Source organism: Pezoporus occidentalis, unplaced genomic scaffold (genome assembly GCF_034315485.1).
Source record: "Pezoporus occidentalis ecotype Australia unplaced genomic scaffold, CSIRO_AGI_Poc_V1 ctg118, whole genome shotgun sequence".
Lineage (NCBI taxonomy): Eukaryota > Metazoa > Chordata > Aves > Psittaciformes > Psittacidae > Pezoporus > Pezoporus occidentalis.
In genome coordinates, this window is record NW_026912972.1 from 3,298,946 (window position 1) to 3,325,318 (window position 26,373).

General features: G+C 45.5%; 3 protein-coding genes across 9 annotated transcripts in view; 1 reads left to right on the forward strand and 2 right to left on the reverse strand.

Annotated features, from left to right (window-relative positions):
• Positions 1 to 7,042, forward strand: part of KANSL1L (KAT8 regulatory NSL complex subunit 1 like) — a 60,820-nt gene extending 53,778 nt beyond the window's left edge. For 4 of the 5 annotated variants that reach the window (XM_062602679.1, XM_062602693.1, XM_062602703.1 and 1 more), the window contains 3 exons: positions 2,944 to 3,056; positions 4,474 to 4,654; positions 5,238 to 7,042. In XM_062602679.1, the coding sequence (XP_062458663.1) occupies positions 2,944 to 3,056; positions 4,474 to 4,654; positions 5,238 to 5,486 (543 nt within the window). In that variant the 3' untranslated portion in view covers positions 5,487 to 7,042. The remainder of the gene's footprint in view (positions 1 to 2,943; positions 3,057 to 4,473; positions 4,655 to 5,237) is intronic. The other variant, XR_009961564.1, reaches the window with a different exon arrangement.
• Positions 7,043 to 10,426: 3,384 nt separating this feature from the next.
• Positions 10,427 to 12,598, reverse strand: RPE (ribulose-5-phosphate-3-epimerase). The gene is made up of 6 exons (XM_062602231.1): positions 12,439 to 12,598; positions 12,268 to 12,347; positions 12,051 to 12,190; positions 11,628 to 11,762; positions 11,381 to 11,467; positions 10,427 to 10,981 (listed from the first exon to the last, which is right to left on the reverse strand). The coding sequence occupies exons 1-6, from the start codon at positions 12,576 to 12,578 to the stop codon at positions 10,859 to 10,861; spliced, it is 705 nt and encodes a 234-aa protein (XP_062458215.1). The 5' UTR covers positions 12,579 to 12,598; the 3' UTR covers positions 10,427 to 10,858.
• Positions 12,599 to 13,472: 874 nt separating this feature from the next.
• The window catches only part of UNC80 (unc-80 homolog, NALCN channel complex subunit), a 122,151-nt gene continuing 109,250 nt past the window's right edge, over positions 13,473 to 26,373 (reverse strand). For 2 of the 3 annotated variants that reach the window (XM_062602268.1, XM_062602277.1), the window contains 5 exons: positions 24,991 to 25,047; positions 18,893 to 18,974; positions 18,173 to 18,284; positions 16,788 to 17,002; positions 13,473 to 16,141 (listed from right to left, as the gene is read on the reverse strand). In XM_062602268.1, coding sequence (XP_062458252.1) covers positions 15,866 to 16,141; positions 16,788 to 17,002; positions 18,173 to 18,284; positions 18,893 to 18,974; positions 24,991 to 25,047 — 742 coding nt within the window. In that variant the 3' untranslated portion in view covers positions 13,473 to 15,865. The remainder of the gene's footprint in view (positions 16,142 to 16,787; positions 17,003 to 18,172; positions 18,285 to 18,892; positions 18,975 to 24,990; positions 25,048 to 26,373) is intronic. The other variant, XM_062602287.1, reaches the window with a different exon arrangement.

The following is a 26,373-nucleotide window of genomic DNA, read 5'->3' on the forward strand; positions in this document are numbered from 1 at the left end:
ATTTGCTGTCACTTTGAGTACAAAAAGCTTACCTTTTTTGGGTGCCAGATTTTGTTTCTGGACATTTTGCCTAACAAGGGCAAACTTAACTTACCAGCTGGGCAATGCAAAAGTTAATCTACTGCCTACGTCTGCTCTGGTTTTTGCCCTAAAAATACTGAGGTTTTGGAAACAGCAATTGAATTTCCTGTTTGCAAGTATGAGTTTGCAATCTGCTGTTGCTTTAAGGCAGGGGAGGGTGTGGCATTGGTTTTCCTGGTTTATTTTGGTTTTAGTTTGCTTTGTCCAGGTTAAAGACTCTGGCAAGGCACAGTTGTAAAGTAATGTTCCAGTTTAGTTTGTAGTTGTCTTAGTCATGATAAATCCTTTGGAAGAATTCTGTGTGTAATTAGTTTCGCATTAAGTGTTTCATGGCTTATGAGTCAGTGTTTCCTGGGAAGCCAAAGACTGAAGCACACAGACTTTGTTGTTTTGAGAACCTTTCAGAAACATTCCGGGTGCTATTCAACATTAATGCACAGTGTCTTGTACCTTAACTAGATGTGATGTGGGGATCCAAACCCTAGTTTGCTTTAAGTCTTTTTCTTTGAGTGAAATCATTAGACATGCCTCACAAACAGGCCTTCCTAATAGTCTTTTCTCTCAGTGTCCCTTGCCAGCTCCATCCACTGGGGAATGACAGTTCTTTTGTCCTTTTTCAAACCAACCTTAGTGGGGGGAAATAAAAATTCTCCAGTTTTAGCAACTTTAAATGAACCCAAAGGTGGTGGAGGAAATCTCTAAAGTGTTACTAAATAAGTAGTTAAATCTGCTATCACCAGCTATGGCAAAGGAACAGTAAGGCTTATATCTGTATGTTTCAAAACTCCTCTCTTGGAGAGGAATGCGGACTTTGATTTTTGAACGGAAGCGTGTTAGAAATGAAGTTTTCCCAGCATGAAAAGTTCTGGCAATTTGCTAAGAAAAGTATTTTCAAACTCTTGAGTTTTTCTTTCAAAATTATCTTTTGTTTCCACTTCAAAGGCAAGCTGAGCACAAGGAAAAATCCTGAATTTTCCCTGAGGGAATAGCACTTCTGTAGTTCGTAAAATTCTCACTTTCACACTATATGCCATTGACCTTGGAAAGTCAGCATCAGAACTGAGATGCAGCCCCACACTGATGCCATCCAAGTGGCAGAGCTGGTGAATTCCAGAGAGAGGAGGAAACCCATTAAGTTGACTGTTGACTTGCATGAAAGGAAACCAGCAACTAACAAAAGTGTTCTGTGTTTAACATCAATAAATAAAAGCAGTGAGACATCTTCAAAAAGCAGTCATGAGGTAGGCAAACAAAGCAGGCCTGTTTGTATGAAGGTTCCTGCTGAGTGCTGGGCTGAGGAGGAACCAGACAACTACAGCTGTAACAGGCAGGTCCTGTGGCCAATTCAGATCACTCTGATGTCTTTGGGATCCTTTTCATTGACCCCATTAGATTGCATTGTGGTGCTGTAGTTCATGACCAGCTGTCTAGGAAGTGTGCTCTCTAGCAAGCTGAGTGCCATTACCACATAGTTTAGAACAGCATAAATGCATTGTAATGCTTTGGGTTTGTGCTCATTATAGTCATAAACCACTGCAGTGCTGCAGGACTTGATAGGAAGAACGGCTTCTGCAGAAAACCTATGGGCTGTTAGTTGTTTGGAGTGGAGTACTTTCAGCCGACAGTGTATCCTGCATTGTATGGTGCTGTCTGGCACTGCAGGGAGGAGCATTTGGGTCTGTATTTCAGTAGTCTCGGTTGGAAGATACATGATGTTACTTGTGTAACACCACAGGGAATTTTGCTTTGTAGAAGAAATTCAGTTTATTTTCCATGAGCCCCCCATTATTGGTACAGGTCTTACTTAGGACTGATCTGGCAATGCAGCTGTACAGCTCCTATGACCAGGAATTGTTCTTTCCTAGAATTCCTCTGCTTTTGTGAGTCAGGAGCAGCTGGCACCAAATCCAATGGCTGCAGCACTCGTGTGCTCTCGCCAGCCTTAGCTTTTTAGGTGAACTTTGAAGATCTTGAATGGTTTGGAGCACTTTGAAGTAACTCTGAGCTGTGCTGGAGGGGTCCAGCCAAGAGCTCACTGCCATGTGGGGAGTGAGGGGGAAGGGAAGCAAAGTGCTGCTGGTCCAGCTGGGTCTGAGGAGCTTCCTGATGTGCTGCCAACAGCAAAACGAAGATGGTTCTTTCTAAGGGAAGATCAGAGGTGATAGCTTCATCTGAGGAGTTTTACCTAAAAAGCTGGCTTTTGTCTGACTATGAACAGTTGAAAATACTCACATTAGGGCTGTTTAAAGCTGTATCAGGGTCATGCAAATCATTTGCTAAGAAATAGTCCTTGCAGAGCAGAAAACATTTTCTGCTTGGTTTCGTAGCAGGAATGCAGCACCTCAGGTTTGCTGAGTTCCTGTTGGTGCAGAGCTGTCGAAGTCCTTGGTGATCTCAGACCTGTTTCTCTGTGCTTAAAGAACACTCGACAGATCCTGCTGCCTCCCAGCCTCCTCCTAAAGCAGTCTCTGGAAACTCCTGGAATTTTTCCTTGTCTTTATTGTGTGCTTTTAATACTGCCCTGATTTGCAAATGAATACGTGTCCTCTTCATTTTCTGCCTCTCACCATAGAGAAAAATGTGTTAGTTGTGAGGGAGAGATTATTTCTATATCCATTCAGATCAATCACAGATGTAAAGAAATAAAGTGAAAGTGACAGCATCCCATATACCAGAGCTGTAGTGAGAATATAAAGCTAAATGCACGTATTTTGTGATGTGCCTTTCTGCTGCAAGCATGGATTGTGTTACCTCCTCTTGTTTGGTGAACAGACCTCTGCAGAGTTATATCTAATATTAGCTGCCTGTCTTTCTAGTGATGTTCATCTTTATGGCAGCAGCTATCCCTGTGTTTTGTTACAGACAGAAGATCTGTCAGATGAAGTGTTTGCCTTACGCCACAGCAAGTATGAAGAACGAGAGAGAGCAAGGTGGTCGATGTGGGAGCAGAGCCGCTGGCCCAGGAGGAATAGCAGGCAGGTGTATTGACTTTGATCAGAGGGTTCCTGTTGAACACTGTTTCAGATATGCTGTCACAGAAACATTGGAAAATGAGGGCATTTTTCATCAGGGACAGTACTGGGTATGTCTGGTGTCGTGGCTGGAAAGGAAAGGCAGTTCTGAAGCATGGATACATACAGAAATGTGGCATGTTAGTGACCTGGTATTAGTGAATAAAAATCTGCTCCCACTGAGCACACAGCTCTGCTAGTTTGTACCACTGCCAGTTGTTACAGCTTTAGCCACCAACAAACTCTTCTTCACTCACCTTAGATGAAAGTGCACTACACTGCCCATTACTGAAGGGTCCTGGGCTATGCCAGGATTGAAAAAGTCATTGTGTGAAAATGGTTAACTCTCACAGGCTTGCTGTCTGGTGCAAAACTCAGCAGAATTAAATATAACCCCTAAAAGCCTTGCAAAAAGTAGCGTGTATAAGAGCAAACATCGTAAAGCTGTATCTGCATTTTGGCTCAGGGAAAATGATTCCCATAAATTGCTTCAGAATCTGCCAGGACAAAAAACATCCTATAAATGCTGGGATAAGTTTTTCTGCTAGTTATTGTATGATTGTGTCTACTCTTGGCTGAAAGTGAACCATGACACTATGAGTAAATACGTAGAGATAAGGAGGGGTTTTTAATGCAGGATAAAATTAGAGCTAAACAGTATTAAGGAATTCTATTTTAAGCAGTTTTGAACATAAAAAATGCAGGAAGTGTACTGAAAAATTCAAGTTGTGTATGTACCCTTAATTTTGAAACTATAAACGTCTTGGTGAAATCTTAGTGCTGTTCAAATTCAGAAGTAAAACTGCCGTTGATGTGAGCAAGGTCAGGCTTCCACCTGGCATTCAAGATGTGTGCCAGTATTTTAGGTCTAGTTCAAAGTCGCATTAAGGGCAAGGTCAACATTTTTAATCTTATTTTAACTGATTTGGAGATGGTCCAAAGACCTGCTGTTTCCTCTGGAGTACACTGGCACAGTCCACTAACAGTGCAGTTTGGATTCCACAGGCTCCTACCAGTGATGCCATGTTCTCCTGAGTGGGAACAGCCCACAGCTCCCTGACTTTTCTGATCCAAAGTTACAGTTCTGGCAAGCGTGTGGAGCAGGAGTGGGAGCAGCCACCATCTGTTCTGCAGCCGGAGCATGCCCATTGCAGCCCTGTTTTCCCCAGTTAGTTTCTCCACATAGAATGCTTTGCTTTGGCTTCTGACAACAAGGTTGTCAAGAAGCGTATGTTTTCATCTGCTCTTTTGATTTAAATGAGTAGAATGTAAGTCGCAGGTATGGAGAAACTGAATGCTCTGAAAATAATCTGAACTGTTCCTGGCCATGTGAGAGGGCAGGGAGTAGCTCTGAAGACTCTCATCTCTTACCCTGCACTAGGTCTTACAGCAGAAGTGCTGATGGGCGACACAGCCAAGATTCGGCGCAGAAGGACCAGCACAGCAGCTCCTGCACCTCACTGCACTGCACTGCTGAGCCTGTGCCCAACTTGACTTCAGAGGCCTCCAGCTCTGTTTGTTCAGGGACTGCACAACTCTGCAGGGAGAACCAGGAAGCAAAGGTGGGTGCTTCCAAGAGCTTCCAGCTGTGGTCAGGTCTTCACTGACCGCTATCTCTAACCTAAAACAACCTGAATGTTATGTTCCTGTCTCACTGACCAGCAGTTGAGGCTGACACCCTTGTTTATGAACACAGTGCTTCTGTTTAGAAACCAGATTGCTGAGCTTTATTAATGAAGCCTCAGGTAAAAATGTACACACATGTTTTTGAGGCAAATGTGGCAGGCCTGAGTTCAGGGATCTTTATTCAGAGATGCTGGCCAGGGTTCCAGACAGGGTCAGGTATCCTGATGGTCTGGCATCATGGAAAAGAGCTTCCCCCGCTCCTGTACTGTGCCTATTCAATTGTAGCTCTGTTACTAGTTCAAAACCATATGAAGCCAGCCTACACTGACAGCTGGTGCCTAGCAGTGTTGTATTCTTTGTGTGAAGAGCACTGCAAACATTGTAAAGACAGACACTCATTTGTTACTTGATAGCAGATCATTCTGCACATAGCTAATCATTTCAGACTCAACTGACATCCCTTTCCCCTCCTCTTTCCTCTTTTTCCACCCTCACTCCTACCCTTCCCATTCCTTTCAGTCTGGACTGTGGGAACTTCGAGTTTTTCCACTAAAAGATGAAGAGGTAGAAGCTTTACTGTGCCAAGATCAAGTAACGAACCAGACTGAAATGTCAAGTGCAGCTTTGCCCAGCGACTCTCTCTGTACTTCCTGCACACCCATTGGGCTGTCAGACAATGGCCATCCACCAAGGAAACAATCCACTGAAGAGGCAGAAGACTGCGAGAACACTTGCCTGGGAATCAGCAATACAAGAAAACAAAGGTGACGGGGAATAATGTGGTTCATTAAGAAAGCCAATTAAGGTGGAGAAAAGTGTAAGGTAAAATCTCTCTTGTTCAGCATATGACAGCACAATTCAAAACCTGTATGTTAGCCGCATATAATATATTTTCTTTCTTGCTTTGTAACAGGCAGGATTAATCCCAAAGACAACACTTTCTTCTTCCTGAACCCCAAGAGAAAGTAATTATTTCAAGCTGGAAGTCTAATATTCCCAATGTCGGGAGTGGGCGCACATAAATTGCTGGCACCATTCACTTTCTGTTCTCATGTTGCCACATTGTTAATAATAATCCTTTTCTGTTTTGTTTGTTTTCAAATGCATTTCTGGCCCTAGTGGATTCTGGTGCATCAGGTGATGCTGTCTACCTTAACCAACAACTTCAACTGAACACAGAAAAACTACTTGAAAAACCAGTGGGGCGAAGAGAGAGCCTCAGATTATTTTCCTGTGTGGCATGACCACAGGGCAGAAATCTGCCTCTCTTAAAGTGCATGTGTATAACCCGTGCGTAAGATAAGGGTAGGTTGAGAACCAGCAGTTTCAAAGCAGGCATTCTGGAAGCCTTGCATCTAGCTTAAAACCTGTACTCAGCTCTCAGTAGTGCCAGGACATGTTTCATATAGGTGTCCTCAAGCAATGAAATAGGGATAGACCACTGCATTTCAATAGCCGCTGTATCTGCTACTCACAAAGTAGGGTTTCTGCTTCAGTCAGGCAGGTATAGAGAAACAGAAGGAAAGAGCAGTCGAGCCAAATGAGTGACGCAGCTCTCTGAATATTGTGGTTTGGATCATCTTACTTCCTTAGTCCTCCAGTAGCAAATGAGGCTCATAATATTTTGCTTTAATATGTTAAAGACAAAGTCTTGTTTCAGTTTCTGTACAGTGCCTTGGAAGAGTCTCATAAGTATGCCAACATTTGGTAACTAGCTGAAAAGGAAAAGATGATTGATGTCTTGTGTCCTGGGTTCAGAGTTACTGGCTGGGCTTAAACCACGACATCTAGGATAGAAGACCAATAAAGAAAAAGACCCCAAAGCTTCCCATTGTGATTCCCAGCCAGTTCACAGTGAGGAAACAAAAGCCAAGTTGTTTAAACTTGCATCTAAATAGCGTAGCTTGCGACGTATCCGCAATCTCAAGAGGTATTAACAAAGATTAAACATTGAATGTAGGTATAATCCATCAACAGGAAGTTCTTCTGTGTAGGACAGTTGAAGGCAATTTAATAGGAGTCTCTGCTGTTGTGCAAAATTCCTTCCATGTGTAACATCTGGAGTGGCACCGGACAGATGACCCAGTTTTAGTGTCAGTTTGTTTTTTTTTGGTCAAAATGACAGGAAATATACACTGGGCATCTGAAAACAGTTAAGTTTCAACACTACAACCTATTGCTACATTGTAGTTTATTGCACATTCTGATTATTTTTTTAAACACTTTTTTAACACTGGTTTGTCTTAAACTTGAATCTTGCCTCAATGTCTGATACAATAATCTTTGATGCAAGGTTGGTTTTTTAATTAAAAGTTATTTCTATATATGTTGGATACAGTCTGGATTTGATGGCCTTTTGGCAGTGACGCGTCCTCTTGGCACAGAGACCCGCTTTGCCCAGAATGGCTTTGCAGACACACTGGAGTGGCAGCAGCACTCCGCTGGGGCTGTGAGGCTGAGGCCCCCCTTCGGTGTCTCAGTACATAGGTGGATTTTTCCATCCCTCTTGTCCTACATGGGCATCTGCTGCTGGGAAAAGTTTTCTGAAAGTTACGTGCCTCAGATGCTTTGCAGGTCTTTCCAGGCCTGTATCCATTCATTAAGAAGCCTGATCATTAAGAAGCCAGCTCTCATCCACCTTTGTGGTTAAGGTCAGGACTTCCTGCTCTGCCTGATCTCTGGGGGCCATTGTGAGGAGTTTCTGCAGTTCAGGACCCAGTAAACCACCCTGCTGTCTAACTTCTATGTCCTAAAGGTGCCTCAGGAAATGGAAATGCAATCCAGCATTTTATGGATAGGACCAAGAGGGACCAAGAACAGGCTCCATCTGCTTTCCTCACATCATCTGCCTCCCTCCAGCAGCCCTTCATGGGGCAGGTAAACACTGTGTGCACACGGCAAGGGAGATGATGGGGTTTGGGAAGCCCTAAGCTGTGCTCCTCACCCACAGCACCTGTCTCATGATTTCCACCCTGCTGCAGCAGACCAGACACTGTGCCCTGCCCTCTCTGCTCTGTGCCTCTTTACTCCAGCCATTGAGCACCCCATTTTTCAGTAGCCTCAGTTCACTACAGACACAAGGTTATAAAGCTTAACTGAACTTGCTCACGGGACCAGCCCCCTCCATTCACCTTCCCCTGTGCTGCGTGCAGCTGGAATTGGCATTCTCCTTTACTGCTGCAGCTCTTATTCCTGCAGAGCTGGACTCCCATCTCCAGACAGTGCAGTTCTGGATGGATGCTGGTGTCATGAGGAAGCCACTGGTGGCAAGAGCAGGCTGAGAGCAGAGCCATGCTCATGTTTGAAGCCATAAAATGTGTAAGGATCCCCTGGATGTTTTTTTTTTCCCTTTTAAACCAACAACCACATTTGCTGTGGCTGTTAAGCCATGGAAATGGCTGTCAGCACTGCTCCTAACATTGTGGGCTGAAGGTATTACAAAGGCTGACTGTGAAACAGCAACTTAACCATGCAGCAAGGTCCCCCCACGCATGAAAGTGGGTGCTGCAGCTTGACACAGCCATTTCCCTTACACATCATTTACCATTTTCGAAGCCATTTTTTAAAGCCACTTCCATTCTGCTCCCTGCTGCTAGGAGGGTTTAAACACTTCATCTCTGCATCCAGGACCTTAACGGAAAGTAAGTACAAACACAAACTTCTAAGCCCTATTAAAATTAAGTTCTGTGTGCATCTACTGCAGTGTTTTCTCTTGCTCAGGGATATGCTACACCACCCTGAGCAGCACATGCCCAAGAACAGCCTTACTAAGCTATCTTGGAGTTTCTTTTACCCTGTTTTCCCGTACAGACACATCACCCTGGACCACTTGAGCCCACATTACTCAACGTCAGAGCATGCTCCCCCTTGTTGCTGAAACTTACGAGAGTATTGCAACATCTAACAGGCCCTGGGGTTTATTTGGCCTTGTGCATACCATGCAAGCTGCTCTTGGTTTCCATGTCAGTGCTGGGCTGGGTCCTGCAGCTGTGGCACTTCCACTGTGGGTCACATTACTGAGGACAGTAATTACTTCTGCTAATGTATAGAGGCAAGAAACCAGACTAGTCTTAAGCATTAAAAGAACAACTTATCATTACTGGTACTTCCATGGATGCTCTGCAGTCACCGATGGATTGAACCTTATGTGTGTAAACAGCTGCTGCACACACCTGGGCGGGATTTAGATGGAAAGAAGCAGTTGAGTAAGTTTAGTGTGTGTGTAAATTCTCCCTCTCACAGTACTCCTGACCTGAGAGCTCGTGGAAGTGCAAACTGCCAGATTAAAAACACAGTGATACAACCTGTGAAAGCAAACGTACCACAGGCGTCTGTGCTCAGACCAAAGCACAGTAATTAATCACAGTAATCAATTAACAAAGCACAGTACCTTGGTTAACCAGCAGGACTTTGGGATGTCCCCTGTCCCCCTAATGAATTAGAGAAAACAGAAATGGTTTGATTACCCTTTCAGCCCAGTTTACGGCCAGCTGCAGGAGGCAAGCTACTACAGCTGTCCTGCTGCTTTCAATAGCATGAAAATAGCACTTCCACACCCTAAACTGTCATTTTCAGGGCCTGTTTGTGGCTGCTCGCCCTGCACATCAGATACCAGAGCCGGGCCTGTTTCTCTGTGCACAATGAATTAGACTCTACACAGGTTCCTTCCAGAGGTATGAATGCTGCTTTAACACACTGAACAGCCATTTGGACTATTACCTTTCCTAGCCAAGCTTTCTCTTGGCAAACCTCTTCAAAAAGATGTCTTCAGTGTAGTAGGTCCCAATGACTCCATTTTTCTTTTGCTAGTTCTCAAATGGGGCATTTGTTCACCTAAACCACGACTGACCACACAGGAAAAAGCAGCAGTTTAGCCATTTCAGACACTTCTCTACTGTTTGAACTAGCCCTAGCTCCTGCCACAAGGACAATACATTTGACTTTGGCCTTGTGGAAGTGCAACTGCCTGCAGCTCTTGAGCCACTTCCCCTAGGGCAGCAGCAGCAGACTGTCTGCAACCCTCCTGTAATGACAAGTTAAAGGGAAAAAGCACCATGCAGAATACCACCAACTATCAAAGGAGGCAGCAGACCTAATTAGAGCCATGGGAGGCAGGTCTGGTTAAAACGACCTGCTCAGCAATTCCTCTAGTGGCCTCTGCCCATTCCCATGCTCAAGCAGGCCAGGCTGTGAGGTCAGTACAAGCAATTTGAAGGTATGAGAACTATTTGGCTTCATAGTTAAGAGAAGCATTAAGCCTTTTGTAGAGCCATCTCCCTGTAGTGGTTTCAGCCTACATACACTGAAATCACTTGGTAGATAACATCACTGTCCGTCACTACATAAACTGTTTACTGAGGCACATACACAAACCCAGGAGCGTGGGGGTCGAAACAAGGGTTTGGGCTTTTTCCACCATCTGTAGGGTTTTAAAGCATCATTCCTCCGTGGAATCCCATCACTGCCAGGGACTGCAGACACAGCTATCTAAACTGGTTAGCTCAAATATAAATAAGGACATTATTTCCCACACTGTGACTGGCAAAGGGTGCTTGTCTTAATGTCAGTTGAGCGCTTCTAGGCAGTAAAACAAGACATAGGAATGTTTCTAGCAATGGTAGCATTTGTTCTGCCCTCTTAAACTGCATTTTTCCCAAACTTCCTTATTCCCAAACCCACTCCCTTCTGACAATCAGCTAAAAGGACACTTACCACACCAAGGAAGGGGTGTTTAATGCAGAAGTGGAAAAGTTGTAGGAATGCACAGATCAAATACCAAATACAGACAGCAGAAGGCAGTTTTGATTAGAGTCTTCCACAAGAGAGACTGCTTGTGGTGATGCTACACTCTTCTAGCAAGCAAATAACTGACTGCAGTTTAGGTGAATCCAGTCAGTGTCCTAGGCTGTGCCTCCTCAGAATCATGAGACAGGTTCAAACCATTGCATTTCCAACCCTGAAACACAGCCAGAATGTTTTGCACTGCTGCTTGCTTCATTGCAGCGAGGGGATGATTCCTCTGTTGAGCAGCAGCACGTTTCCATAATCTATGTTCGGATGTTCATCCAGCCCTCCCTCACACGAGAAACAAGGGATCTCCTGCCTGCACAGAGCCTGCTGGAACACCGCTTGGGTGGGTCTCATCGATCCAGACAGCGCTTCTGAGCTGCTTCTGAACACACATTCCTTAGAAGATTGATCACAGATCTTGGATCTGCGCTCTTCATAATGGCGCTGCCGGATACGATCATATTTGCACCTGCCTGAAAGACATCAAACACCCACTCAGTAACACGGAACAGATCCACTTCTGAAAGAGCTTCCTTGCTGTAGAACAGGTGGGACACAGGTAACATACCTCTACCTACAACCACAACCCAAGTCCAGAAAAGGGAACTTCCCCAAACAGGCAATTGCTTCATCATTGCTATTAACCCAAACACGCAATAAGCAACCAACTTCTCCAGCTTCAGGGGAGGCTTCAGTAGCTGCTATTAAAAAGGCACAAGACAGGACCACAGGAGAACACCGATCCTGTGTGCTTTGCTTTGCTGTTCCCTCTGAAAGCTCACAGCCAAACCGCAATTCCTCCTGAGCTTTACTTCCCAAGGGGAGTCTCTTAGCACAGCGACTGAGAACACTGCCCTGCATCAGCCTCTTACCTCTGCACACTTGTGGATGGTGTCGGGCCCAACTCCTCCATCCACTTCAATGTCCAGTGAGGGAAACTGAGTCCTCAGCCACTGAACCTGAGGAACAGCACAAAAAGGTTGACCCCGAGATCCACACTTGGCTGCTACAGTTACATAGAGCTGCTTACGCACCTAAAATTTATTCACTTCCCCACTACACCCCATACTGTTAATGCCCTTTATGCTCAATAAATAAGGGAAGAGAAACTTAGCTGACCTTTGGCATCATATCTTCCATGAATTTCTGCCCTCCGAATCCAGGCTCAACTGTCATCACCAAAGCCATGTCTATCTGATTGGCCCAGGGTGCCAAGTGCTCAACCGTGGTGCAAGGCTTGATTGCCAAGCCAACCTGCAGCAGAGGAGAGACAACTCCAAGTGCACCTTAGGATGACAGCAGCACCGGCTTGAGCTCAGAATGGACTCCTAGGGAAACAATGATGTGTCTGCGCAAGCACGGGAAGCACAGGATGCTGGAAGTCAAGGCTCCTGATTGAAAACCAGCTTCATGCACAGCGTCGGGACTGCATCAGCCGCTCTCTGACCACCCAAAACTGCAGCGAGAGGTCTTTCATCGCCATAAACGCGGCTGTCGGCTGTGCTGCGCACAGTGTGCTGCTCCAGCCCCACCTCCCCTCACCTTCATCCCGTTCTCGCGAATGTCCTTTATCAACGCTCCCGGGTTGTCCGTAGCTTCCAGGTGGAAGGTGTACTGGTTGGCGCCCGCCACAGCCATCGGCTTCACCCATTGCTCCGGCCTGGCCACCATCATGTGCATGTCTGCAGGAGGGGAGCAGAGCCGTGAGGCAGGGCGGCAGGCGGGCGGGGAGCCCCGTGTCCCCCCGGCAGCCCCTTACCGAAGAAGGGGTCCTGGCCCAGCTGCTTGCGCAGGCTCTCCACGACGGGGTGGCCGAAGGTGATGTTCGGGACGAAGTGTCTTGGGGCCGAAGAGAGAACACCCGCCACCGCCGGTTACCGCGGGCCGGGCCGCCCCCCCCCGGTCCCTCCCCGCCCGCCCCGGCCGTTACCCGTCCATGACATCGAGGTGCAGGTAGTCGGCCCCGCAGTCCAGCATGCGGCTGCACTCGGCGCCCAGCGCCGCCAGGTCGCTGTTGAGGATGGAAGGCCCGACCCGGCACCCCGACGCCATCGCTGCCGCCCTGCGCATGCGCCGCCGCGCTGCCTGATGGGACAGGGACGGGAGGGAGGAGGCGCGGTACCGCCCTGGCCGCCGCCATCTTGGGTGTTGTGGAGGGGGTGCAATGGGGGGCGGGCGGATGGAGTGGCTCGGTCCCCCGCGGGCTCGGGGGCGGGCGCAAGGGCTCCAGAGCCCCGGTTCCGTAGGCTCGTTCACCGAATAAGTCGCCTTTGGCGCTTCGGAGGGCACACATCCCCCCCCCCCCCCTCCTCCCCCGGGTTTGAACTAGGGCGGGGGAAGCTTGGGGCAGTGGTTTAAGTTCCCAAGGACGTGCGTTCTGTCAGTCCTGAGGCAGCTCCAGGCAGCGGCACCCTCAGCGCCGGGGGGGTGAACGTTAACAAACGGTGCCTCGAACAGCACATGAAAGCCTGCTCCAGAAGCAGAGGAACGCGGCATTGCGCAAGAGGCTCAAACGCAGAACGCTGTCCTTTTGCAATCACTCTGTATTTAGTCCTCGGAACAAGGTTTGCATCACACGCTGAGGCGAGGGGACCGACACAGGGACGAGACGCGCGCAGCCCGGACAAGTGTTGGACATGACATGCGCTTAAGGCCTCTAACACTAGTTAAGCAGCATCCTTTGTCTTGACAGCAGAAACACACCAGTTCTGTCACAAAGACACTGGGGCAGAGCAGGAAACCAGCCCGAGTACACTGTATGCACCTCATGAGTACAGTAGTAAGTGCAACCGATAGCAGAGTAAAGCACAAGAGAGAACAGGCTGACTGTTCCACCTCAACACTCGTCCGACACAACCAAAGCCACCTGCACAGCCACCTGAATCAAACAGAATTACAGAGTATTACATCACTGATAAGCTGTGCTGATTTCTAGCAGGGTAGACATTAAAAAGGGGCATTACAGTTCTTGCTATGGCTTACCACTATGGATTCACCGGTGTGAGAAACCTGGATGGAAACAGGTATTACATAGACTGAATTAATGAAGGAAATCACAGTTACTTTGTTATGGTTAGAGTGGAGTAACCATGGTGAGGTTTCATTAGGGAAGATGCTTCCCTCTCAGTTTCAGCAGCAAAGGTCACTATCAAATGCACCATGCGTTCCCTATGTGTTGTGCCTGAAACACTCCTCCCTGCACGACTGCCAGCATCCAGCCTACCTGGGATCTGAAAGTGAAGCTGTTTTCCCTCATTGGTGCGTCACTGGCACTAATAAAACTCAGCATCTGGAATCTAGCTGTTCTGGGCGCAAGCTCCAGGCTAGGAGCAGCTCCAAAGCGGTCTCTATGTAGGTGGTGCTGAGGAGCTAAGCAGTACAGTGTGTTTCGGTCAGCACACAAAGCGGTTTGTCATTGAGGACACTGCCATCTTCACCTCACCATCGCTCTGACAGAACCATGGTCACGTTAGGTTGCATTAGTGCCCCATCAAAAATGCATATATGGTGGTACAAGTGGTGCCTTTTCAGCCCTGCTCTTCCCAAGAGGTGCTGGGAATCTCCGTCTCTCCCCATTGCAGAGGGAGCAGAGCATGCTCAACACCCCCAAGCCTGGGGGAAGGATGGCTTTTGCTACCTTCAGCGGTGTAATGTACATTAGTTCCCTCCTCAGGCTGGTGTGCACAGCTCCCGGCCCCTCTGAGCATTTGGCAAGGCAGCACATCCCGAAGGCTCCATGGGTTTCAGCAGGCTCAGACCTGCTGTCAGGTGTGTAGTTACGTTTCCACACACACCAGTAACAACTGCGTGCTGCACTACAGCAGTGAGGCAGTGGCTTGTATGGCAGTATTTTAAACAGCTGAGCTGTAGAAGAGAGATGTCCTTTCTATGGAGAGTCCTTTGTATGGAGATGGACAGGAGGGTATCATTCTGTCTCCTCAGTAAAGCTGGTTTATGATGTGTGTGTCCAAATTACAAAGCTCTTGGGAACCAGACTGGCAATTAGCACATTTCATCTCAGGATGATCTGAAGCATTTTCCTCGGCACGATAATGCCATGATTACAAACTCGGGCTCTTCTAACGTAAGCTGCAAAGGGCAGGACGTGATTCCCAAAGCCCAGGGTAACTTTGGGCATTGCTTATGATTTCATGGTTTCTTTCACAGCTGTTGTGCAGTTTGCCTGTAAGCAGCTAGTGGCTAAAATCACATTCCAGTGTAATTCCATGATGCTGCAGCATAGCCCATAACTCAGCAGTGACTTCAGCTGATCCCCCATGAGGATCTCCACCTACGTATAAACATTAGATATATATCTAATACTTTGCAGCCATGAACATTACGTACATAAAATGGAACCTTTTGAAATACAATCTCAACATGCCAAAAATAGATTCTTTCATCGAGTTTCTGCCCTGCAATAGCCATCTTTTGTTTACAATGTACATATATATTTATGTATAGGAACATGAAAATACCATATATAAATATTTACTTTAAACCCCTATAGCTAAGTACATAGGCCAGCATCCATGGAGCAGTTGCTAGGTACCGCAAGGTCCACCCATTCCAGATGTGGTTTCTTGGGTGTTTTTGAAGCTGTGGAGATGAATTACTCAGTACATTTAAGCAGGACAGCATGGGCTATTTATACCGTCTGCAGGCCACTTACCCCCATCTCTTATCTGCGCACAGCACGTACATTCCTTCTTATGTATGTGCCCTATTTAGTTTTACAGAGCAAGTATTTTTGTAGCACAGTCTTAGTGGAATGAAACCGACAGACAAAAGCAAACTCAACTAAAGTCTGCAGTGCCAAAAACCAACAACAAAACAGGTCTAATTGCTCCATGATGCTTATCATTGCTCTGCAAGTTAGAAACAATGATTCCAGGCTTGCGAAAATCAATCTCTGGTACTTTTTCATCAGTGTTTTCACTGTCAGTACCAAGGTGTCAGAGCCTTGAATTCAGTCACTGTATAGCCTTCCTCTCAAAACCACTACAAAAATAAACCTTGGGCACAATCTCAAGAGAGGCTTCTCTTCTGTCTCATACAGTACAACAGCTTGCTGTTCACAGTGCATGGCTGCCAGGGCAAGGTTTTATGGACCATGTATTTGCCCAGACACCCCTACCCTGAGAATCTGCTAAAAATTCTCTGTTCCTGTGGCCTTGCCTTGAACTGAAATAGATTTCACCAACAGGAATTTGCCAGTCTATAGCAAGCAGCTGACGGCTATTTTCTGCTTTTGGATAATAAAGTGCTCTTGTTTTAGTTAGTTACTAGTTACCAGGGAACTCAAAGGAGAAGGTGCGCTTTCCCTTCCTCCTCCCACTGCTGCACTTCCCCAAGAGTTAGACATGAGATTCGTCCAGGTCAACGTCAGTCTCCCCAAGCTCCACATTCGTGAAGCTGAAGTGAGTGGCCAGCAAGGGGTTCTCCATGCCGTTGTCCTCGCTGATGTGAAGGACAGTGTCCCCGTGGTGCAGCAAGCTGGTGGTCTCCAGGCCAGCGTAGTCCTCGGAGTCGGAGAGCTGGGTGGGTGGAGTGCTTTGTGCCGTTGTTAGCCGGGATTCCAAGCCCTCCTCTTTCTCCTTCTCCTTCTCCTTGTCAGCAGGAAGTGTCTCGCTCTGCAATTGAGGAAAGCCCATGGTCAGGCTGAGAGAATGTGGGAGGGAGCCAGGGAAAAAAAGCAAGGGAACTTCTATAAAGTATTTTCTCAGTCAGAAATACTTTTTACCATAAAGGGCCAGGCACGTGCAGATTATAAATGCCCAAAAGTTTGCTGTAATGATGTATTTTTGCTGATGAATCAAATTTGTGGCAGTGATCAGAAAGGTTAATCTGATTTCAGTCATTAACACTGCCTCACTGCATGTTTTTTAGTGTAGACGGGTGCCTTTAATTTGTTCATGGCAAAGGACACAACCCCCAGACGCACAAGATATGCGTATATCTGGTGTATAAAAATGATATCAATGACACTAACATCTTGAAGGGATGACTGTGACTGCCCCTGCACTGTCCTCACTGGTGTCCGACACACACAGCAATTGGACAAGCAGTTTCTTTTGAAATACAATGATTTTGCTGAAAGAGCCCGGAGGTTTTGAAGAAGTCCTTCCTTTAGGATGCATTTCTCAGAGAGCAAGCTGTCAAAACCTGCTGATGAACAATCGCACTGGTGGGCAGGTCCAGAAGGACTGCTCTGTGTGACAGGAAGATGGAAAGGGAGGATGCAGGACAGGCAGGCGATGGCAGTGTCAGTCACGTTACCTGGCCTGTGCTCTGGCTGTGGAGAAGATCAGCTACAATGATGGCAGGTGAAGAGGTGAGCACAGGCTGGCCTGGTGGGTCCTGCTTGCTGGGCTCCTGGGGGCTGCTGCAGCTGCAGCCAGGCTGCTGGGCTGCCGGGGCCAGTGTGGTCCCTGGGGAGGCTGCTGGTGCCTCAGGCTGCGCCTCAGTGAAGGTCACCGACCGCTTCTGCTCTGCTGAGGGTAGAAAGCAGAGTATTAAAACCAAGTATTAAATATAATACAAATATATATGTAAATATATATTCAATATAAATACAGATCGAGTATTAAAATGCTGCAGTTTGGAAAGGAAAACACAAGAAGAGGAGAAAGAATCCCTGGAGTTGTTACAGCTAAGAGAAGATGCATGATTCACTCCATCTTTATAAGCTGTCTAATTGGAGTGTAATCTAAAAGCCTTTTATCCCAGGCTTCCTCTAAAGCCATAGCAAGGGTCAGAGATCACCTCAGGACTAGTCACCCTACCTATCTTTGTCATGGCTTGGTGAGGTAAATGCCACCCATAACATCTCTCCATCCCAGAAGAATATACTGAACTGAATTCCCATGTGAGTTAGGCATTTCTGCCCTCAACTATACATGGAAAGCTGGGATGTGAATATATAAGGGAGTTGCCCACGGTTTTGCAGGAAATTGGAGAAGAGGGCAACTGATTGCCCCCGATTCCTGCAGACTGAGTCTGCTATCTGGGAGTAACAGAACAGCACAGAGTGAAGGCAGCTAGGCTAAAACTTAACAAGTAAAACTGATATCCCTGCTCCGGCTCTTAATTATGTTGGATCAATTTTTCTGTTTCAGACACCTCCAGCAGTGCCCCAGCACAGTCCTGGCTGAGTTAGAAACATAGGAAGTTCTCAAGCACCCTATGCTCTTCAAGCTGTTTCCTCCAAAGTTAACTGCTCACCTCAGATAGTTCAGAATACAGCCCCCTGCTCTGCTTGGCAGTGCTGACTCCTGGGAGCATATGGCAGGGACTAGAAGAGTCCTCCATTTGGTTCCATGTACAACCTGTAAGGCTCTGCATTGCTAACCTTATAAATGATAGGAAATTTCCTTCTTTCTACTACTCTCAATAGCAACTTCAAACATTCTCTCAATGCAACACATGGCAATTCACCATCCACGTGCAGTTTCACCTTGAAAACCTTTGGAGAAACCATCCAAGTGTTTTGAGGGGGTGATTCTCTGATAGGATATCCACTTACAGCAAAAAAAGGATGAAACTTCTGGGACTTCACTCTAATACAGGCTACTAACATCATGGTACCTTTTCCTGTAAGCTAAACCAACACCACAGGTATCTACTTTCAGACATCAAGTTGTGGGTATGCAGCACTGCCCTACCGCTAGGTTTTGGCTTGGGCTGGATGCTGCGCCGCGTGGTTGATAGTCGAGCTCCATGACGGCTGCGAGGTTCAGTCTGAGTTTTCTGACGTGACAGCAGTGGTCGTCGAAGCTGAACAATGGAGGACAGAGTTAAGCTGATATGTGTTCACATGTTACACAACTGCTCCTCTGTAAGGGGAACACATCGCCATTGGATGGGGCTTGGAGCAACCTGCTCTAGTGGAAGGTGTCCCTCCCCATGGTAGGGGGTTGGAACTGGATGAGCTTTGAGGTCCTTTCCAACCCAAACTGGTCCTTGATTCTATGACTGTTTATTCCTTTAGATGGTCCATTCACTCTACTTTTGACAGATACTACATTTTACGGTGTCCATGGCTCAGACATCTCCTTCATACGAACTTGGTTTTGTGCCTTTTCAGTTTCAATACTGAATGCAATGCAATGCAGATCGTGTGACCATCATTTGATTTAGGAAAATAATAATAAACCAGTTTGCAGGGGAAAAGATTGTGGAATTCCAAACAAAGTGTACCTCCTCTCTTAGGAATTTGTCACAGCTACGACTTGTGCTGTGGTTCCTGCTGACTCAATGGACTGCACTACTGTATCACAGATCAGGTAAAAGGGACATGTCACATCCACAAACCACTTCAAAACAGACACAGAAAACCAAACCTACTCAAGGAGAAAAAGTTTGTCCACTCCCCATGTTCTCACCTGCCGCAGGCCTCTCTTCCGCCCCAGGGGCTGCTGCAGGAGAAGGTTCTGCTGTCCTGGCTCGCTCTGCACGCTTGCCACCCTGTGAGATGGTGACAGCATTAGGCCAAGTGCAGAAGCACCGTGTATACCTAGCAGGTGTCCTGGCAATCGTGACTCAAATAAATCTGTAAATAAACCAACCACTAATGGCACAGTCACTTCAAAGAGCAATACTGCCTTTGAAGAATGGGGGGATGTGTCTATTGGGTTGTGGCTTCTGGGGCTTAGGAAATGGTGGGAGGTGGAGTCATGGTATTCAGGATGTGGCCACGCACAGGTAGCGTCCAAAGATAAATAACTGCAAATTTCAGTTTTCAGTCATTGATTGATGCATCCCACTGAGCAACACTCACTTGTCTGCATCCTTTGCCACAGCCATTAAAGGCAAGAATATCAGATCCTAGCTCAAAAGCCTTTTTGTTTGTTTTTCCTTTTTCAAGGATGATGTCGTAAAAGCAGTTTTTTGTTTCCTCCCAAATAGACTCCACAGCCTCAGCACAATTTTGTCATCTGGGTTTAATTTCAATTTAAGTCAACAAACAAAAAACAAACACAAAGTGACAAAGGATCCATTCACATAATGGATGCATGAGTTATGCGAACAAGGCCCCACACTCAACACTTGCAGCCTTAAGTCCTTCTGTGGCTAACAAACAGAAAAGACAAGTAAATGTAAATTATATGTATAGGTATAAACACAGCTTTTTAGGTTTTAATGTCTTGGTACAAGTTATCTGAAAAATCTGCAGTAAAAGAATCTTTAGCAATAAAACATACCCAGCTACATACCATCTCATCCTACCATTCAACTGACCAGTTCATCTACTTACTATCAGATTACCATCCTTCCTTCGTTTATATCAAAGCACTGTATTCCTCAAAACAGTTCCAAATAGGTCATTTAGCAGACAGTGGTCACAGAACACGTTAGCTGAATGAACTATGTCTGAGAGACATATGGTTACAATAGCAACTAACATTTAAGACGGACTTTTAAATCAGGCAGCTGCTCTTCTGGGACAGACTGGAATCCACTGAGACACACATCCTAGTTAAGCAACTTCCAGCTATATCTGGTGTGCATTGTTGAAGATTCAGTGTCACCACCCATTTTGCCTTTGGCCTGCATTTATCTAAAGGAAAACAACGTTCTTTTCTCTAGCTGTATTCCTTGGATCATCCTTGAGATGCTCAGTACCACCATCAGAGTGAAGATTTATCACCTGACCTTACAGGAGTGGAGGAAGAAGACAAACCTAAGAACATGGCCAGACAAGACGTGGAGGATGTCCATGAAGAGGCTTAAAAAGTTCTGTCTCCTGGACAGTTCATTCTTCGCTTTGGTAGAAGCTATTGCCCTCAGAAGGTTTTGTGGAACAGAACTTCCTGGTCTGCTCTGGGTCAAAGTCAGGTTACCTGACCTATTCCTTCTTCCCTTATCAATTTAAACTGAAGCCAGACTTTGCACTAAACCATATGCATGTGTTTCTATCAGCTCTACAGGGGAGACAGTGGGCGACACCAAGGAGAGAGGTGTCCCAAGACCATGAAGCTGTTTCTGTTCTGTCTGATTACAGCCTAATAATCCCCGGCATGCCCTCAGGAGCCTCACCACAGCTGCACTGGCTTGGAAAAGCTTCAGCAAGCTCAAAGCCAGAACAAACAAGATGTATCTGAGCCCTTCTTAACTCAGACAGCTCTTCCAAATGAGATCACTAGTCCCTGGAGCATATTTTTCAGCTTTTATGTAGGGTATTGACATGATTTACATACAGAGCATCCTAAACATCAAGCAAGCGTCCGCCTATGAATAAGCAGAGTCCTCAAAGTTACTTCCTCTTAGCAGGACTGTGTTCTTGACCCAGACAATGACTGCAGCACATGTGACTGGTAGGTTCAGAAGCAATACATCATTCCTTATCAAAGCAAAAAGAGTGTGCTTATGTTACTGTTTAGATTTGTGATCCAGGCTACCTGAAATTACAGCTTGTACCATTTTCTTAATCTGCTTCTAGGATTCCATAAAAAATTTATTCCTCTGAATCTGAAGAAGTTTTTAGAGTAGTTCCCAGTCATGAATTATGTAGGAATTAGCTGGGGAAGGCCTTGGAAAAAACATTTTCTGTTACAATAGATTTTGAGAATACTGTTGCGATTTCTGAGGAAGGAACAGTAACTCTTAGTTCTATGAGTGAGGAGCAGAAAGACTCTCCAATGGTTTTCATTCACCACTACAACGTTTTGGAAACAAACTCATTTCACATGCATCATGAGAACACTTTGAAAAAGTTATTAGATAGAGGAAGTACGTGGACTGCATGAGGGCATGGAGGCTATACATGAGGAAGAAAATGATTCCCATGGGGTAATCTGAAGGCAAACAATAGATGAGCAAAAGAAAGGTTGGACTTTGTATCTTCCTGCTGGAATCTGGGAATTTCAGCCTGGTGCATATCATAAATGAAATGAGTTTAGTGATCTGGTGGATGTTTGTTTCCAGTACTGAATCATTACACAAATTGGTGTACTTTGGGATGATCTGAGGAGCTGGTTGCAGGTATCTGCTGCAGGCAAATGGTGGACCTGAGAGCAGCCAAGCTCTGCAGAGCTGCCTGCGCACAGCATAGTCCTGCTGTGGCTGTCTTTTTGCCTTCTATCCCAAATTTTGGAGAAGGGAAGGAAAGGGAGGATCATAAAGGCCACCCATTTCAGATGGGTGACTGAATTTTCATATCTAACCTTTCACTTCAGGAGTATTTGTGAGGGTTTCTTTTCACATCAAGGAACAGCACTACTGATCTTGTTGCCATGAAAGGCAGTGTGGCAGGCAGTCTGTTGGCTCTGTGGAGCTCTCCATTCCTCCCTCCCTTTCTTATTTTTCTGTATTTCCTTGTTTACCAGACCTGACCAGGAGTCTACTGGTTTTCTGTGGGACCCAATCAAGGAACATTGAATCAAATGCCATTTCAGCCCTCCTGTAGCAATGTGATCAATAAGGATTTTTCTGCATACATAAACCAGATTCATTTGGGAATAATGAACCAGAATGTTTTCCTGCCCAACACAAAAGATGCTCTGTCACTCTCTGAGTACCTGCCAGGGGTTTTATCTTCACCGTAGTGTTACATAGTTAGGGCAGAGACAGGTGAGCAAAAGATTGAACCAACCCAACTTTGTGGAAGCATGTTGCCAGCACTACAAGAAATGACAACCAGTGCAATCACACAGTGGGGGCTAGAAGAAACTTGTCAGGTTGGCCATTATGGTAAGTGATGCTCATGGTTTACAAGAAGCCATGCAGCAAAAAAAAAAAACATAAAAAGAAAGAACCAAGAAAACCAAAAATAGAGACAAAGGGAGCAAGGAGTTTACATGTCTGTTAAACAGATGTACATGCTTGTCACACCACTATGGTAGAACACACACACTTTGTGTCCCAGGAAACAGGTTAGTGGACAAAGGCCAGGGGAGTATGGGTTAAAATGTAGATGGACTCCAGCTCTTGTATTCCCAGACACATCCTCACTCAGTCAGTGTTAGAGCTGCTACACTTGCCCTGCCAATATGAATTCACTGTTTTTCCCTATTAGGCACCATTAAACTAAAGCATAACAACAAACATTAAAGGGAAACATGTTTGTGCAACAGATTTCCATTACAATGACTTCTCATTCTTCTTTCTGCTTTGGGACAATATCCTCTCCTCTCAGATTGTAACCACAACAAATCACAGTGCTGGACACATATGCTTCTCAGCCCTGTATACCCCATGCTATCCGTTCACTTCTGAGCACATATATGCTATCCCCTTCCTGTCTTCTCTGCTTTTCTCCATGGCTGGCTCTAATTGCTATAGAACAAAGGGAAACAGACTTTATTCTTTTTCTGTGTTTGTCACTATTTATTTCATTTAAAACTCCTACCTTCCATAAGGGTCTACTGTCCACATGATTTATTTCTTTATGCCAGTTATGACTAAACATCAGCTTTTGAATTCAGAAGGCAATCCTAAACAGTTGTTATCATTGTGCTCCAGCTGAAATCAAAATTTTATAAGAAAAACCCAAGCCTGCTTTATTCAAATCTAGTGTTCCTGATTATAATTAATATTAATTCTCCTGAATAACATTAATTCTGTCCTATGATCCCCACAGCACAATAATCTCCTATAATGTCTGCTTTATTACTTCTGTCCTTTAGAGGAGGAATCCAATTTGCACATTTAACAACACAGCTAAAACATCTTTTCCTTCCTCATGGAATTCTAATGTAGCCTTTCCATAAAAGTTTGCAGTATTTCCCTATCTTCTAAGGCTCCTTCTAAGGCTTTTCAGCCCTGATGTCCCTGCTTCAGATGCTTTCATACGTATCCTTGAAAACAATAATAAACCTCAATAGATGTGATTCCCAGGTACCCTGGTCACCTTTTTGCCTAAGGAAATCTCTGTTCCATTGAGCAGGGTGGACGACAGCGTCCTAGTCCTGAGCAAAAATGTATGTGACAGAAATGAGTAGGAACCCACTGTACAGCTGATTTCAGGATTCAAACTAAACTATTGCGTTTGAACTCACCTCACTTGAACTCTCATTTGAAGTCAGCCTCACCTTTATTAGGAGTGAACCCCCCTATTTAACAAGATCAAAACATTTCAAATTCAACACTGATCTAACCTGGTATCAGATCATTAAGGCTTCAACTCAGATACAGACCTTCTCCTTTGTCATCCTTCTCAATTGTAGTTAGGTTTTAGCTCTATTTAAAGAATGGCACTTAACTTCCTCAGCTGAATGACTGCTGTCCTCTTTTGGCCCAAACACATGCTTGCATGACCATGCAATCCATTTTACTTTATCACAAAGCCAGACAACAATATTCCTGCCTCTGCCAACAAGCCAATGTCTTTTCCGAACACCACTCCTACAGCAGCACCAATGAGAGACCGATCTGCCAAAGCAGGATTCACACACACAAAGACACCATGAATTATGGGATGATCTCACTGACACCACCAATGATAAACTCTCCATTTGTCTGCCAAGAAGAATGAACAAACAAAGCAGCCTCTCCCCACCCCAGAAGGTCACTACTGATAGCTAAAACCAAGCTAACAGAATAAAAACCATTCACACAAATGCCCTTCAACATATTCACCTCTTCAGCTGGTGTGGTGAAGTAAGGAAATAGCCATGTTCTTCTGGAAGGAAACAGAGATGCTCTTGGGACTAATGACAGCTCTCTGACCTCCTGAGGATGGGTTGTGAGGTGCAAGCCCAGCAGCAGGGCAGTAAGGGGGATTATCATCACTGAGCTGGCTGTTAAAGGTGCAGACATCCCTTCTAAGCTCACTCCTGGCCCCTTTGACAAGGCACAGCCTTACCAGTGTTTGCATACAAACTCCCCTGTCCATGAGCAATGGGGAGCAGCTAGACTTGAACTCCAGTCCTGACAGAGCAATTTTAAATATGTATTAATGGTGTTCACCTCCAAGCTTTCTAAGGTGTCATTTGAGAATTGGAAACACTGTAAAACTAACAAGTATTACTGTAAAGCATCCACAGAGAACTGTATTCCACAGGACTTACCATAATTAATTTTATTAGCGGACATTAAAGAACACAGCTTGATATTAAGTCTTTTGTGGTGAGAGCATTGTGAGATGAATGGAAAAACAGATGCCTCTGTTTTATATAAGCTTCCAGACTAATGCCTATAACAGGCTACAGCTAATGCCTTGCGGATAATCTTTCTCATGCCTTTCAAGGAATTGCTAAAGAATGGGAAAACCCTGAGGCTAGCCAGCCAGACCACTGCTTCACTTGCTACAGCTTTTTCTTTTCCCTTCTACTACCCCTTAGCCTCCTCAAAGTTACTGGCAATCAAAACTGAAAACTGAAGGTGGGTTGCTACACCTTTGACTTGCAGGCCTGAATATCAATGAGCCACAAGAGACAGAGATGGAGAGAGCAACAAAAGGTGAGGGGAAGAGACAGAGGAGATTGGAAACGGCTTGTTTCCCAGCACACACACTGACAGACAGGTAGTGTTAACACTGTACCTAGAGAGGCTGCCCTCAGTGGCCAGGCTCGGGGAGTCATCGAGGACATTAGGTTCACTGCAGGAGGGGCAGGGAGATTAAGAATTTAGGAAAAGAAAATGCAAAAAAGCATGCGACTGTCTGTTTTCAAGGGAAAAATACAGCAACGGAATAAAGTCAAAAAAGGACGGTAACATTAACTGGTATCGCACGCTCAACAGCACACCTATGACTCAGAGGAGCTGAGAGAACATCTGGTAACAGCAGCAGTCTTGAGAGGGGGTTTACACTGCCTGGAGACTTCTACATCTCTGCTGAGAACTGGGGAGCCGAGAAGTTTGGTAGGATGGGTTTCCACAGGAAACAAGGGCAGGGAACTATTTTCAAAGCCATTTTCCTGCAGCATTCTCATTTATTTCGGTTCTATTTACTTGCAGCTTCATAGAAAGGTTTTTTCTTCCCCCTGCCCCATGAGCCACTTCTTCCTGAGGGAGGGCTGAACTACCTCCCATGAGCTATAGACCACTCTCCTAGTACAACTCTAAGGATAAACATCTAGAAAACAAGGTCTCGTAGTGCAATGAAACTGTAAGTAAACAGCTGGTGTGGATCCCGACAAACCAGTACACAATCACTTTGCTTTCCTACACCTCAGCCATTCGGGCAGAAACAGCCTTCTCAGTCCATAGGGAAAACATGAAAGAAAGGAAGCAGTCTGCTGGGTTACCAGGCAGGAAAGCAGTAATAATATTACTTAACATTAATTAGTTGACATCTGTGAGGCAGGCTGAAAGCTCAGAGAGCATCCATAACTAAAAAGGGCATGATGCTGTGGACTTTGATTATGCCTACTGAGCTTGTAGTTTCCCTACGAAGACGAAAAACAATTGTCCTGGCATACCATGCACTTAAAAAGCAGAGAGCAAAGCTCTGTTGTAATTACAGTATTTCTTTCTTCAGCATCACCATGACTCGGGATTGCACAAAGCAAACACTGCTGTCAGTCAGCTGTGACTCTTGGGAAGTTTATGCATTGAAGATGGTAGTGAAAGATTCAGGAAAATGCAGCCTTGCATGTTAATTTTTCAAGAAACAAAGGGACTGAAGTAATTGAGTTCAAAAGTCAAATGAGTTCCTGTAAGCCCTTTTGTGAAAACTCCCAGATAAAATCTGTGCAACTTCTCTGCTGTAAATCACTTCTCCTATCTCTGCTGCTATGTACCACAGCTGTTACTATTCCTTCATCTATCAAGGTTATTTCTTTTATTCCAAGCAAAACTGGGGAGGGAACAATGTTTGATTTTCCAAGGCTGGTCAAGAGATAACGTAGAATTTATTCTTTAAAGGTTCAAAGGAAATAACGTAAATTCATCTGTCCACTGTCAGATATCCTTGGATAACTAT

What these genes read in the sequence shown, in the direction of transcription:
- RPE (XM_062602231.1), bottom strand. Translation starts at nt 12,578, where the DNA reads ATGCGCAGGGCGGCAGCGATGGCGTCGGGGTGCCGGGTCGGGCCTTCC. An exon ending in CACCTCGATGTCATGGACGG is followed by an intron (nt 12,348 to 12,438) that starts GTAACGGCCGGG and finishes TTCGGCCCCAAG; the next exon opens with ACACTTCGTCCCGAACATCA. An exon ending in GGGCCAGGACCCCTTCTTCG is followed by an intron (nt 12,191 to 12,267) that starts GTAAGGGGCTGC and finishes CCCCTCCTGCAG; the next exon opens with ACATGCACATGATGGTGGCC.